The sequence below is a fragment of the Cyclopterus lumpus genome, chromosome 16 (genome assembly GCF_009769545.1).
Source record: "Cyclopterus lumpus isolate fCycLum1 chromosome 16, fCycLum1.pri, whole genome shotgun sequence".
Classification (NCBI taxonomy): domain Eukaryota; kingdom Metazoa; phylum Chordata; class Actinopteri; order Perciformes; family Cyclopteridae; genus Cyclopterus; species Cyclopterus lumpus.
The window spans coordinates 3,189,867-3,204,559 of NC_046981.1; the positions used below are offsets into that span (position 1 = coordinate 3,189,867).

Here is a 14,693-nt window from a genome sequence, read left to right on the forward strand (position 1 = left end):
GTGTGTGTGTGTGTGTGTGTTGTAAAGGCATTTCTCAGGGTCTCTCACACCTCACGCCACATAACGAGGGCAAAGAAGAATCAAAGGTTCCTCCGGTGTATCTTTCACACATGCAGTACACTTCACCCTAAAATGACCTCTTTATTGTTGCTTGTTTGTGCGTTGGGTTGGATTCTACTGCACATCTCCCATCACACAACCTCACTTCATTAACGACATTTCTGTCGTCATGCAGATTTAACATGAATGACAATCAGAGGAGCCTTATTGATTCATTCGATCTCACGTTATTATCAGCATATTCTTCTTAAATGTGTCGACGTAAGGAAACACAACGTATAGATCAATGACATCGCTTCCTTTAACATAAATGTGCTGCATGTTTGGCTCAAGGGCCCTTGAACAAGACACTGACACCTATATTGCTCCTGATGCATGTTGGGAAATAAAAAAACCAAGTTGCACATGTATAAGAATATAAGATTCACGTATTTATTAAAGAAAATATTGGATTGCATTGTAATGTATACGTGTTCAAACCCGGGCAGCAGCTAGTATTTTATATTTTAGGACAGAAATATTGTGATGCAGAAAGTGTTTGGTTAGCAATTAATATCTTTCAGACTGTGAGATATATAAATAAAAACATTTTTTATTTATATATCATTTTTTATTTGGCGACTTTGAGATCTATGATGTCATATAAATATAAAAACTGTAAGCGTGTGTGAAGCTGTCGTCGACACCTTACTGCATGCCATTAATTATCAAGCAGCACCATCTCGGGCAAAAACGTCTCTGGGTCCCAACATGTGGTCCGGGGGCCCCTCCAGGGGTCCGCGAGAGGGACACACAACATTAAAGTTCTCTTTTTATTGCCCTCCTTTATGGGTGCAAAGTTTCCTCGCCACATGTTTGTCGTTTCCTTCTGTCGTCACCACACTGGAGACGGCATGACGTCATATCTTCAACCTCTCTCTTTGGCCCCTGACAGCTCCAGTTGTTTTTTTTGGTTGTTTTTTAATTGGCTGCTCGCTATCAGAGCTGCTGTGGGACAGTGGGAGTGTGACGTGGAGGCAGAGGCGGTGATTGGAGGGCGGACTGGGGAGGAGGGGGGGGGGACTATAAGGGGAGGGTGGATCGGACCGAAGCTTCCCAAAGAGCAGGCGGACGCAGATCTGGCACCGCAGGACGCGCACTAGTCAGTGGAGTCAGTCCGCCTCCGTCGTCCTCCGCCATGCAGCCAGCGAGACGCGCAGCTCGGCAGTGACAAGTGTTCCCGAAGAGTGTGTGTGTGTGTGTGTGCGTGTGTGCGTGTGTCCGCTCCCTCGAGCAGACTGCGGCGCAGAGCGCGAGGACGAACTTTGCAGAACATTTGCTTTTCGCTTTTTCCCCTTTCTTTTTCTTTTTCTTCTTCTACTTCTTCTTCTTCTTCTTCTTGGAGTCAAAAACAGGCGGTGTTGGATTTTTATTTTATTAATTTTTTTTTATTTAAAAAGGGGGATATTATAATTTTTTTTGGGGGGGGGTTCCAAGCCTTTTTCACCGACATGGAGTACACTTCATCCCCGAAACCGCAGCTCTCATCACGGGCAAATGCTTTCTCCATAGCCGCCCTGATGTCCAGTGGGAAGCCCAATAAGGACAAAGAGACGGAGGAGAACACCATCAAGCCTCTCGGTAAGGATGGACCGGGGAAATATATATTATTAATAATTAATAACAATAACAGCAATAATACAAACTGAATTCAGGTGAAGTGGTGCCAAAGACTACATCTGTTAATGTGGTTTTACGCAAAAGAAACCTGAATGATTAAAGTGAGGAAACAGAGAAGAAAATAGATAAACGTTTATTATATGTATACTAATCCATTAGTAGTATTACAACACACTGAGAAAATTAAAAAATATAGGCAAATAAATTAGTCTTATGAGCGAGGCCTACAAATAAATAAATATGTATCCCCATATTTTTACAACAATATAATATAAAAAGAATATCCTGTTATCATTGTTTAAAAATGAAACTATGTCTATTTGTGAGTGAAGTGCTCGGTTGACATTGATGAGAGTTTTTTTAATCTAAATTCATGTGCTAAAATAAAATAAATGTCAACACGTCGCTCTGCAAAACAGTAAAGATCAATCTGAGTGTTATTTCATGTATTTATGAGAAGAAACGTGTCATTTGAAGCTTTCATTTAGTTACAGAAATCAGCGTGGGTCGCTGCACCAAATCTAATTATATATTTGTTTTAAATATAAAACACTGGTAGAACAGTCAGTATATTTATTTGTATGTTCACATTTATAATTTGAGTGAAATTGTAAAACAAGTTTATTTTAGATTTATACCCCAGATGAAAAATGATGAAACAGTTTGGATAACAACACTGATGATAATAATAAAGTAAAATTTATTAGACTACAGACCATTCAGGCTCACTGTCTTCACCAACACGCATATTTATTATTATTTATTTATTGGTATTCCTCGGTGACGCAGAGCTGCTCACAACAAATGTAAATAAGATTAAAAAGCATCTTGTTGACATATCTTGTTTATTTCTCTGTTGTGCCTCGACAAACAGAGCAGTTCGTGGAGAAGTCCTCCTGCAACCAGCAGTCTCTGGCTGACCTCTCCTCCCTGGACGGGCACGGGGACTTCAGCGGGAGCGCGCCCGCCGTGTGCACGGAGCCGCTCATCCCCACCACTCCCGGCATCCCTAGCGAGGAGATGGCGAAGATCTCGTGCACCTTGGAGACCAAAGAGCTGTGGGACAAGTTCCACGACCTCGGCACCGAGATGATCATCACCAAGTCTGGAAGGTAAGCAGACGGACTGTCGTTATTTTATCCGAATTATTCTAATTATCCTCGCACTTCTTCTTCTTTTATTACTATAATAATAATAATAATAACAATAATAGTTGCTGTTTTTATAACTGACACGTGTGTGTATATATTTTCTTGGATGCTGTGATCTCAAATAAACGAAAACAATGACCTCTATTGTGCTGATGTGGCGTTCAGGGTCACCGTCACTTTTTAAGTGCGAGTTGTTCCTCAGACGCACGTGACCGGAAGAGTTCACGTAAACGTGCCGTCGGTTGAAAGCTGCACACCTTAATGTGACGTTCCTCTGACCTTATACAGTCCTGTGGAATAAAAGAGCGCATTAAGACCATGTAGCGCACGCGCACGGGTCCACTTGTAATAAATAATAATAATAAAGAAAAATAACTATTTGATCATATCCTGAAATAAAAGCAAAGATGACTATATGACATGCGCGTGGCCGGTGATTCAATATGGAGGACATTCATGTCGAGTCGCAGCTTCCAAGGACAATGAGGTCGTAAGCAAGAAATAAAGAAACATGAAAGGTGTTTTGGTTCATTCGATGTCATTTTTAGATTTTTAGTATTTTGATTAAAGAATATAGGCTCCAGGAAATAAATGTACAAATAAGTGTTAAAAGAAAAATGTGAAAATCCAAGGAACTCGTATGTAAAATTATAGATTATTCTATTGGTGTCGGGTGAGATTCTAGAGATGGGATGACTATGATTTAAAAAGCAACACACACAAGTCCAAATATTACTAATAATTATTATAGAAGAAGAAGAAGAAGAATAGAAACAAAAAAGAATGAATGGATAACAACAATTATGATACTAATAACATTAACAATATTAATATTGATACTAATAACACCTTGTTGTCCATCAGGAGGATGTTCCCCACCATCCGGGTCTCTTTCTCCGGGGTGGACCAGGACTCCAAGTACATCGTGTTGATGGACATCGTCCCGGTGGACAACAAGCGGTACCGGTACGCCTACCACCGCTCCTCCTGGCTGGTGGCCGGCAAGGCCGACCCTCCGCTGCCCGCCAGGTACGCACACTCACCCTGCACACCTTCAGGGACAGAACCTTTATATATATATATTTAAATATATGTGTGATTTATTATATTAGTTAGTCCCACTCAACATGGTATTCATCGGGTTACTTTGCACCGGGTGTCGGTGTTTGAAACAAATAACTGTTGTGAATATGTGAGTTTCCATTTTCTATATTCCTAAAAAATATTCAGCGTTAGTCACTTTATGTCAACAACCTTATTTATGTTCTGACAATTTGGGCATTTTGGTAATTGCGTTTACATAAAAAAAAAAAGTCGACGTGCTGATATCAGAACTCACATGTGACCACATGCAGCTCAGTCTTTATATTTATGTTATTCCTGACTTTGTGTTGTGAAATAAACTACACAAACAAACACAAATGAAGCCTCTTGCGTGGGATTATATTAATAGACTATATATTAATAGACTTGGACCCGCGAGCTCAGCATTTAAAATGCTCTCCGTGGTTAAAAGCTCGCGTGACTGCGGTTATAGTTCATATGCCTATTTTGGTTTTAAAATGTTTTACACAAATCACCACAACGTGTAGGATATTTTTGTTTTGTTAGCAATATACTTATTTTCTATTAAATAAATGTGTTTCGATTTCATTCTGTTCCCGTCTTGCTCTCCGATGTTGAAACACCCTCAAAAACACGAAAAAAACACGTTTCTAAGGCCTCTCAGCCAATCACAGAAGAGGATTTGACCCACTCTTCTTTTCCTTCTTCCTCTTCCTCTTCCCCTTCCTCTTCCTCTTGCCCCTCCTCTTCCTCTTCCTCTTCCTCTTCCTGCAGGTTGTACGTGCACCCGGACTCGCCGTTCACGGGAGAGCAGCTCGTGAAGCAAATGGTTTCCTTCGAGAAAGTGAAACTGACAAACAACGAGCTGGACCAGCACGGACACGTGAGCGCGCGTTCATGTATTCCTCAAAATGTGCACATCGATCATATTTTAATCATATGGTTAAAAAAAAAAAAAAAGGTCTTCACGGTCTTGATTTGCGATTTATTCCATTGTAACACGCCGCAGTCTGATATATCGACCACGTTGAAACGTGCACGAAGTTGATTCTGCAGTAAGTGAGTCACGTGTCATTTTCCATAAGGAAGCTCTGTTTAAATACTGGGCGTGACGTCATAATTACCCACCCGACAAGTGAGCAAATTGCTCCTTTAATCCTCCTTTCACTAGAGGCCGCGAGCCAAGCGCAGAACCCACGTGACAGACCCAAAAACAACATCCAGCGGGTATCCAATAATTATAGGTGTGCGTGCGTGTGTGCGTGTGTGTGTGCGTGTGTGTGTGTGCGTGTGTGTAAAAATAGCTCCTGACATTTACACAAAAGTAAAGAAAACAAATGTACATTTCTTTAATTTTTTAATTTTTGACTTTTGTCAGATACATATTCTTTTATTTTCTTACTGATTGTAATATTAATTCATATATTTATACCTCCCAAAAAATGGTCATGGGGTATTTTATTTATAGCAAGAATAGTTTTTTATGATTAGAAAAAACTTTTCAATTACTCTAATATTAATTAAAATACAGATACTTTATTTCCCATAAATTGATAACCTGAGAAATATTAGTTGTATTTCTTTTCTTTTTGTGTTATAAGTGCTGCTGAAGCCATTTGGAAAAAATATAATTTAATCTAGTGGCAAAATAATAATACTGACATATTGACATCTTTATTTTGTTGACTTTACAGAGATATGTACCATAATAAATCAATTAATTGAAATTAAATAAACCTGAATGTAATACAAAATAAGATATTATGCTATCCAACAAAAACTATATCAATATTAAAAATAGTATTCCTTTTATAATTATAAGAGCAGGACTTTCTTTAGTTTATCAAATGAAATAATCATCCCAATTGGCAAAAAGGTAAGGAACGTATGGTAATAATGATGTAATGGTGCATTACTATCATTATACATACATATATATATATATATATATATATATATATATATATATATATATATATATATATGTGTGTGTTACATTCTTGTTACTGTTGCCGTTTTATTTAAGTATTTATTTATATATGTCTTACTTTTTATTGTTTTGTTATATTTTGTTCTGTTTATTGACAATATACCAACAAATGTATAAAAAACAAAATATCAGGAATAGAATGATAAACATGGACCATGATTTATTTTTAAGATTCTATAATCAAAAAGGTTTTGGAGCTGTCAATCATATCGCACGGTCTTCATCACTTGATTTTACCTTAAATTATTGTTGGTAGACTTCAGGAAAACGGGATGAAATGTTGATTTATTTTCTTCAATATCTTTTCGATCATTTAGTCTATAAAATGCCAGACAATAGATAATCATGTCCTCCACAACGAGGTAATGTCTTCCCACCATTAAATGACCGAATGTCCCATACAACACACGTATCTGAATGTCAGCCGCCCCTGAATGGTGCGACGGTTGAACCCGTATACGTTCCCCGTCGACCCCCATTGATCCTGGCTCCGCCCGTCGTCTGCAGATCATCCTCAACTCCATGCACAAGTACCAGCCGCGGGTCCACATCATCAAGAAGAAGGACCACACCGCCTCCCTGCTCAACCTCAAGTCCGAGGAGTTCCGCACCTTCGTCTTCGTCGAGACCGTCTTCACCGCCGTCACGGCCTACCAGAACCAGCTGGTGAGTGATTGGCGGCACAATAAAATCAGCCTTAAAACTGACAAGCACCAGATCATTTTAAAAAACAAAACAAGGAGATCAGGACGTCCTTAATAATGATTATACGTCCTTAATAATGCCTATAAACGTCTTTATAATGACTATATACGTCCTGTATTAATGCCTATATACGTCCTTATAATGACTACAGGTATTTATTAATGCCTATATACGTCCTTTTTTAATGTCTATATATGTCCTTATAATAACTACGTCCTTAATAATATCTATATATGTCCTTATAATGACTATATGTCTATATTAATGCCTATATATATGTCCTAATAATGACTATACGTCCTTTATTAATGCCTATATACGTCCTTATTAATGCCTATATACGTCCTTATTAGTGCCTATAGACGTCCTTATTAATGACTATATACGTCCTTATTAATGCCTATATACGTCCTTATTAATGCCTATATACGTCCTTATTAAAGCCTATATACGTCCTTATTAATGCCTATATACGTCCTTATTAGTGCCTATAGACGTCCTTATTAATGACTATATACGTCCTTATTAATGCCTATATACGCCCTTATTGATGCCTATATACGTCCTTATTGATGACTATATACGTCCTTATTAATGACTATATACATCCTTATTAATGCCTATATACGTCCTTATTGATGCCTATATACGTCCTTATTAAAGCCTATATACGTCCTTATTAATGACTATATACGTCCTTATTAGTGCCTATAGACGTCCTTATTAATGACTATATACATCCTTATTAATGCCTATATACGTCCTTATTGATGCCTATATACGTCCTTATTAAAGCCTATATACGTCCTTATTAATGACTATATACATCCTTATTAATGCCTATATACATCCTTATTAATGCCTATATACGTCCTTATTAAAGCCTATATACGTCCTTATTAAAGCCTATATACGTCCTTATTAATGCTGATAAAAGACAGAAACCGACCGTCAACCTAAACTCGTCTGGGTGAATAATAATAATAATAATAATAATATAAGTTGACACATGTTTCCAGATCACCAAACTGAAGATCGACAGCAACCCGTTCGCCAAAGGCTTCCGGGACTCGTCACGGCTCACGGACATGGAGAGGTACAGGGGATTCTGGGCCCCGTGTGTGTGTGTGTGTGTGTGTGTGTGTGTGTGTGTGTGTGTGTGTGTGTGTGTGTGTGTGTGTGTGTGTGTGTGTGTGTGTGTGTGTGTGTGTGTGTGTGTGTGTGTGTGTGTGTGTGTGTGTGTGTGTGTGTGTGTGTGTGTGTGTGTGTGTGTGTGTGTGTGTGTGTGTGTGTGTGTGTGTGTGTGTGCGTGCGTTTATTTCTCCCTGTAGATATAATTCCACATTACAGGCTTCATCACCTCTCCTTGCTCTTTTTTTTATTTATCGTCTTCCCTTTCCTGACTTTGTTCATTTCTCTCTCTCTTTCTCTCTTCTGCTTTCCTTCCTTGTTTCCTTTCCTCTCTCTTTCCTTCTTTCTCATCTTTCCTTGTCTTCCCCCTGACCCATTTCTTATTCTTCTTTCCTTCTTCCCTTGTTGTCCTTCCTTTTCTCTTTCATTCTTATCTTTCCTTCTTCCCTTGTTGTCCTTCCTTTTCTCTTTCATTCTTATCTTTCCTTCTTCCCTTGTTGTCCTTCCTTTTCTCTTTCATTCTTATCTTTCCTTCTTCCCTTGTTGTCCTTCCTTTTCTCTTTCATTCTTATCTTTCCTTCTTCCCTTGTTGTCCTTCCTTTTCTCTTTCATTCTTATCTTTCCTTCTTCCCTTGTTGTCCTTCCTTTTCTCTTTCATTCTTATCTTTCCTTCTTCCCTTGTTGTCCTTCCTTTTCTCTTTCATTCTTATCTTTCCTTCTTCCCTTGTTGTCCTTCCTTTTCTCTTTCATTCTTATCTTTCCTTCTTCCCTTGTTGTCCTTCCTTTTCTCTTTCATTCTTCCTTTTATTCTTCATTACATCTTTAATTTGTTTCCTTTTCGTCTGTTTTTTCTTGCTGCCCTCCCTCCTTTCTTCGTCTCTCTTTTCTTACCGCTGTCTTTCTTTCTTTCTTTCATCATCCTTTTCTTCTTTCAGTCATTCCTGTTGTCTTTCTTCCACTCCTTCATATGCAGTCTTTCTATCGTTCTGCCTTCTCTTTTCCGGTCTTCTATTCTTATCTTGTTGTCTTTCTTCTTTTTTTTCCTACTTGAATTCTTTCTTTTTCTCCAGCTCTCTTTGTATTGCTCCATCTCTTTTCTTTCATTCGATCATCCTTTTTCTTTTTTACATCTCTTTTTCCCTTATTGTTGTCTGCACTTTTCTTTCATACTTTCCTTCGTCCTTTCTTTCTTTCATTTCAGTGCGTGTGTATTAACGCTGCTTTATGTATGGTACTATATTTTATACCAGACAGATGACACACACACACACACACACACACACACACACACACACACACACACACACACACACACACACACACACACACACACACACACACACACACAGTTACAAATCCCCATCCAAAGGATTTTTATGGATGCTGCCAAAACACACTTCTCGTAATTCCTGATTCCAGCACTACGGCCAAAATCAGCTGACAAAATCAGACTGTCTGCCCATTTCCCTCAAAACCAGAGACCACCGAATCTGAGCCCCCCCCCCCTCCTCCTCCTCCTCCGTCTCTCTCTTTTTGAGGGCTGTGAATTAGACCTGATCAATTGATCTTCGGGGGGCTGCAGAAATCACATTAGTCTGGAGTCGGCCACTGCACTAAAACACACTGTAATTCAATTGGCTGCAGTGACTGATTGAAACCAGCATGGCCCCCCCCACCCCCCTTCCCCTAGCCTCCCCCGGCCTTGCCGTGCATTGTGGGAGATTGCTGTGGCCTCTGAGCCAGAGAGGCCCGACGCTGATAAAAACACACACATTTGTACTCCTCTGCTGACAGATATTGCACTTTCCTAACCTAATTGGAAGGGGGGGGGGGGGGGCTGCTAATGTGGACGCATGGCTCGCATGATTCAGACCACTTGCATGTCTCCCCCCCCCCCCCCCCACACACACACACACACACACACACTCATGCTCACTACCTCCCTAACAATTTGTGTCACTGTGTTTGAGAAGTGCGATCTGACCAGACTCAAATGAGCTAATGCACTTTGTGGACACACACACACACACACACACGCACACACACGCACACACACACACACACGCACACACACGCACACACACACACACACACACAAGCCCAAATCTATATGCACCGTCTGCACAAACATGAGAACAACTACACACAGAGTGGACACAGAGGCATACAATAAAAAAAGTGTTAACTGAGAAAAAGAGATTGAAGTATTGACTAATTATTGACGAGTCAACAGAACTGTCATAACAGCTATCAAAATATGAGACCGTGTGAACATTTTAGGCAAATTATTGATTATTGATCGCTATTTCTGCCAGCTACTTGTAACTATAAGAAGAAAAAAAAAATTAATTACAATTTCTTTATTTTATTAATTCATTTGAATTGTGTTTGTTTATTTCTTATCTTGTAAAATGGAGATATTTTGTGCGTTACAGTCTATAAAAAATAAAAAACCTAATGTGGAAAAAAAAGAGATTTATTTTGGGGCTCTCTCTTCGACTTTTGCTGCAGGGAAAGTGTTGAGAATCTGATCCACAAGCACTCGTACGCCCGGTCGCCGATCCGAACCTACGCCGGCGACGAGGACAACATGAGCGAGGACGGGCACGGCGCCCACGCCAGAGGTGAGTTGCATCCTGGGAGAAAAGAGCAAAATAAGAATTTAACGTCGGACGTTCTTTTTCATTGTTTTTAGATTTTTAAAAAAAAACTAAAATAAGTACGTCTCACCCTAAAACTTGCATCCTCCCCGCAGCCTCCGCGTTCACCGCCTCGGACAACCTCTCCCTGAGCTCCTGGGTCACCGCTTCGGGGTTCCCGGGCTTCCAGCACCCACAGGCCCTGCCTCACCCCATCCAGGGCTCCCTGCCCCCCTACAGCCGGCTGGGCATGCCGCTGACGCCCACCGCCCTGGCCGGAACCATGCAGGGCAGCGGGCCGTCCTTCCCTTCCTTCCACATGCCCCGCTACCACCACTACTTCCAGCAGGGGCCCTACGCCGCCATCCAGGGACTCCGCCACTCCTCCACGGTCATGACGCCCTTCGTATGACTCCGTCCTGGGGAGGAGACGGCTCGTCACGACCCATCCTGTTTGTATCTCCCCCCCCTGGTCCGTGTAAATAGAGGATGTGTTGCGTACTGATCCGGCGAAAAAGAAATGGAAAAAAAGGATGGGCAGGTTTCCACGAACACTTCAGTGACATTGTACAAACTCTTAAGACCTGATGCGAGACCAGGCAAGGAGCATGTCGGGTCTTGACCTTTTTGAGGGAAAGTGGGAGCCTCCATTTACAACTTATTTCAAACCATATTTAGAAAACAGTCCCTCCGAGGTCTCCGCCGAGGCTTTAACGATGCCGGGTTGCTTCGGGATCCTTCGGCGTGGTTTTTTTTTTTTGTTTCCACCGAGGCTTCGTCTGTGCGTCTCGAGTCTGTGAACGTTTTCGGCATCAGAGTCTCGGCGTTCCTCTGTTTTCTAGAAAGCCATGTGTACAGTTCAAACTTCACTTCCCCGTTGAAAATAAGGTTAAGAAACACGTTAAAAAAAATGCGTTGTACAAAAGATGAAAATGCAACATTTACTCACGTTTTCTCACTGTAGAGTGCAAAAGAAAAAAGAAATCATAGGACGCATGCTGACAGCAGTAGACAAACACGCTGGGTAAACTTTATATGGAATAATATGGGATGGATGAGCTCTGAGACGTACTTTAAAGGCCCGGTCACACCAGCATGTAAAACCGAGATAAATCAAATCTATTATTTTGTAAACATCTGAACAAACGCTTTTCCAGAAGCTGCACTTTGGTAATTCTGACTCACTGGATAAGAAGTCGGCTCCTCATTTCAGACGCTTATTTCTTCTCCTTCCGCAATTATTTTTGATGCATCGTGAGCTCAAGGAAAGGACGATCGGTTTAAAGAAATCCAAACGGGCCAGAACTCTCTTTACGTGTGTTTTATTGAACCACCTGCGCTGGAGAATGTTTAGGAATCGTTGCCAATGAGCTGGACAACCAGCGATCGCTCGTGGTTCCTCTCCTTTTTAAATGCATCCCTGAAGAGGAAACAACACATGGGACTCAGAGGGTCATTGTTAGCCACTTCCTGGTGTGACCGGCCCTTTAACTGAGAGGGATTCATTCACAAAAATCACAAATAATTTACAAATTGTCATTCTTTTATTTTTTTTATTCACTGTGTGAAACGTGATATCATCGATCTATTTCCACTCGTTTAGTTTTTTTAGTTACCGGGCGTTACCGGGCGTTACCGGGCGTTACCGGGCTGATTTATGGAGCGCGTCGACACCTGGAAATAATGGCTTCACTGAAACATGCAGGGAAGAGGAGGAGGAGGAGGAGGAGGAGGAGGAGGAGGAGGAAGAGGAGGCTGCTGGAGTCGACTCAGTATCTGTTGCATCCAAACAGCAGCTCACACTCACAGTTGGAGTAATTTATTGAAACAATATGAAGAAGTTCAAGCTTCACACGATGTGGTTTCTGCCCGGGGGGACAATTATTTATTGGAACATTTGGAACATTTACATTTATTATTGGAAAAACGTTTTATTGTGAAGATATACTTTAAATCCAGGAGCTCCACATCCCCAAAAGAACCCAGTTCTAATATATGTTTGAGGTTATGTTGTTAATTTGTATCTGTAAAAGTCTTTTTTTGGGGGGGGCAAAAACTTAACAACTATTGCTATCGATGAAAATGGTTGTGTCTTTAAAATGTCAGGAAAAAAAGATAGAAATATTAGTTTGCTAAACGTGACAAATTTAAATTTCAACCAGCAGTCCAAGAACCCCCAAAATATTCAGTTCACTATCATAAAATCACAAAGAAATGTATAATAAGAGAAGCGGTAAATGTTTGAATGAACATTGGATCCTTATGAAATATGTTGGTTCATGTTAATACATTAATTGGCTTATTATTTAAATGTATTTATTTTTTACTTTAAAAACATTTGTAATCCAGTATTTATCAGGCTCGACTAAAAAACAACAATATGACTTATTAAAGTGAAATATGACCTTGCGTGTTACCATCTGACCCCTTGCATGTGATTTATGTGCGAGCAGTTCATTTTTTTTTTATCTCATCTGTTTATTCAAGAAAGTCAGAAACATCTTTGAACTTTGACCTTTTTATTTTGTATTCTTATGTAAATCAGATCTCTGTGATGTTCCTGCTGTGCCGCCCTGAGCTTTGTTTGTCAGGTGTGTGCACGTGAGCTGAATGTTGATTTCCATCATCAGTGTAAATGTAAAAAACACACTTTTGTTTCCGTCTTTTGAACCGTACGCACAGAAAAAGAAAAAAAAGAAATCACTTTTTTAACGAGACGTTTTTTTTCTTTTGTATGCGAATACGACACCGAACGAGATTGTTGTTTTGATGATTTTTAAGTGCAATATATTTATTTTGCTCTCTGGAAATAATGTGTAATGTACTATGCCACATTTAAAAAAAAAAAAAAAATTGTTATTTGTAAACCTTGAGAAATATATATCACCACCCAAAACTCTTGGAGTTACTTTTTTTCCACTTTTTTCTTCTCTCCATGAATCACAGGTTGTCAGAAATAAATTTAATTCATAACTGACACAGGTATTTATTAAGATTTCTGTTCCACTTTCAGACTATTTATATTTCTAGCTGAGTATTATATCTGTATTTTCTTTTGCCATAAAAGACTTCTGTATCTCCTCGTTTTGGAGTTTATGGGATGACATATTGTTGTTTATGTTGTTAAACAGTAGGAACAGTAAATCAAATGCAAATGAACTCAGTGTCACTGAGAAAGTAAACTCAAACACAAGCAGAATGATTCTATTCTAAGTTTTAATCATAAAACGCATCCTACAGCACCACCTAGTGGTCAGTGGTTGCATTGGCCGGTACCCAAAGTATGTCCATAGTTCCTACACAAGTTAAAGCTCTGGGTTTCGAACCGATCACATGAGCTAGAATATGTATGTATGTGTATGTGAAAGTGAGCCATAAGATGCAGTCGGAGTCTGAATACTTACAGACTTAACAGAGAATTAACAGATTATTCTTAAAAACTGTGTTTGACCTCATGGCTGAGTGTCTACTCTGATTGGTCAGATATATATATATATATATATATATATATATATATATATATTTTAAAAATATATATAAGTTAGCCATAATCTACCCGTCATGCATCATGATTGTAATATGAATATATATATATATATAAAAAAATAAATATATATATATATTTAAAAAATATATATAAATTAGCCATAATCTACCCGTCATGCAACATGATTGTAATATGAATATATATATAAATTTATATATTTTAAAATAAATATATAAATCATCCATAATCCACCCATCATGCAACATGACTGTAATATAAATATAAATAAACAAAAATATATATATATAGATAAATAAATATATATAAATCAGCCAAAATCTACCCCTTACCAAAAAGTTATGTCTTTTAGTAAATATTTACAGTAATTATTTTCTTCTTTAAATATTGAAATGAAAAGCCACACAATGTGTCACTGCCATTGAAGGTCACAAGGCTCATCGGTCAGATTTGGAACCAGAGACTCTCAAAACAGAACATTGCGCTTCATACCAATATTCCTAAACCAATAAATGATTGATTTATTATACGATTGAGATTTTCTAACCTTTTGTTTTTTATCTGCAGGAGAAATATAAACTGTGGGAAAGTTTCCGTGTTTGTCCTTTGAAACAAAACATCACTAATAAGGTAAGAAGAATAACCTCTAAACAAAAAACAAAAAAGAAAGAGTCCTCTACTGCAGCAGAACATCACACTCACTCCCCCATTCCCATGGAGGACATCTTTTACATGCAATTGGGGTTTGGGGTTTGTGGTGGAATGGAACTCAAGTACAAGTACACATT

The 14,693-nt window shown here is 39.1% G+C and overlaps 1 protein-coding gene across 1 annotated transcript; it reads left to right on the forward strand.

Moving 5' to 3' along the window:
* The first annotated feature begins 1,550 nt into the window (after positions 1 to 1,550).
* On the forward strand, positions 1,551 to 10,812 carry tbx20 (T-box transcription factor 20). Its single transcript, XM_034553956.1, has 8 exons — positions 1,551 to 1,680; positions 2,594 to 2,831; positions 3,735 to 3,899; positions 4,710 to 4,818; positions 6,433 to 6,591; positions 7,650 to 7,726; positions 10,273 to 10,385; positions 10,517 to 10,812. Exons 1-8 carry the CDS (start codon positions 1,551 to 1,553, stop codon positions 10,810 to 10,812), a joined length of 1,287 nt encoding a protein of 428 aa, XP_034409847.1.
* Positions 10,813 to 14,693: the final 3,881 nt, after the last annotated feature.

What these genes read in the sequence shown, in the direction of transcription:
- tbx20 (XM_034553956.1), top strand. Translation starts at nt 1,551, where the DNA reads ATGGAGTACACTTCATCCCCGAAACCGCAGCTCTCATCACGGGCAAAT. An exon ending in ATCATCACCAAGTCTGGAAG is followed by an intron (nt 2,832 to 3,734) that starts GTAAGCAGACGG and finishes GTTGTCCATCAG; the next exon opens with GAGGATGTTCCCCACCATCC. An exon ending in AGCTGGACCAGCACGGACAC is followed by an intron (nt 4,819 to 6,432) that starts GTGAGCGCGCGT and finishes CGTCGTCTGCAG; the next exon opens with ATCATCCTCAACTCCATGCA.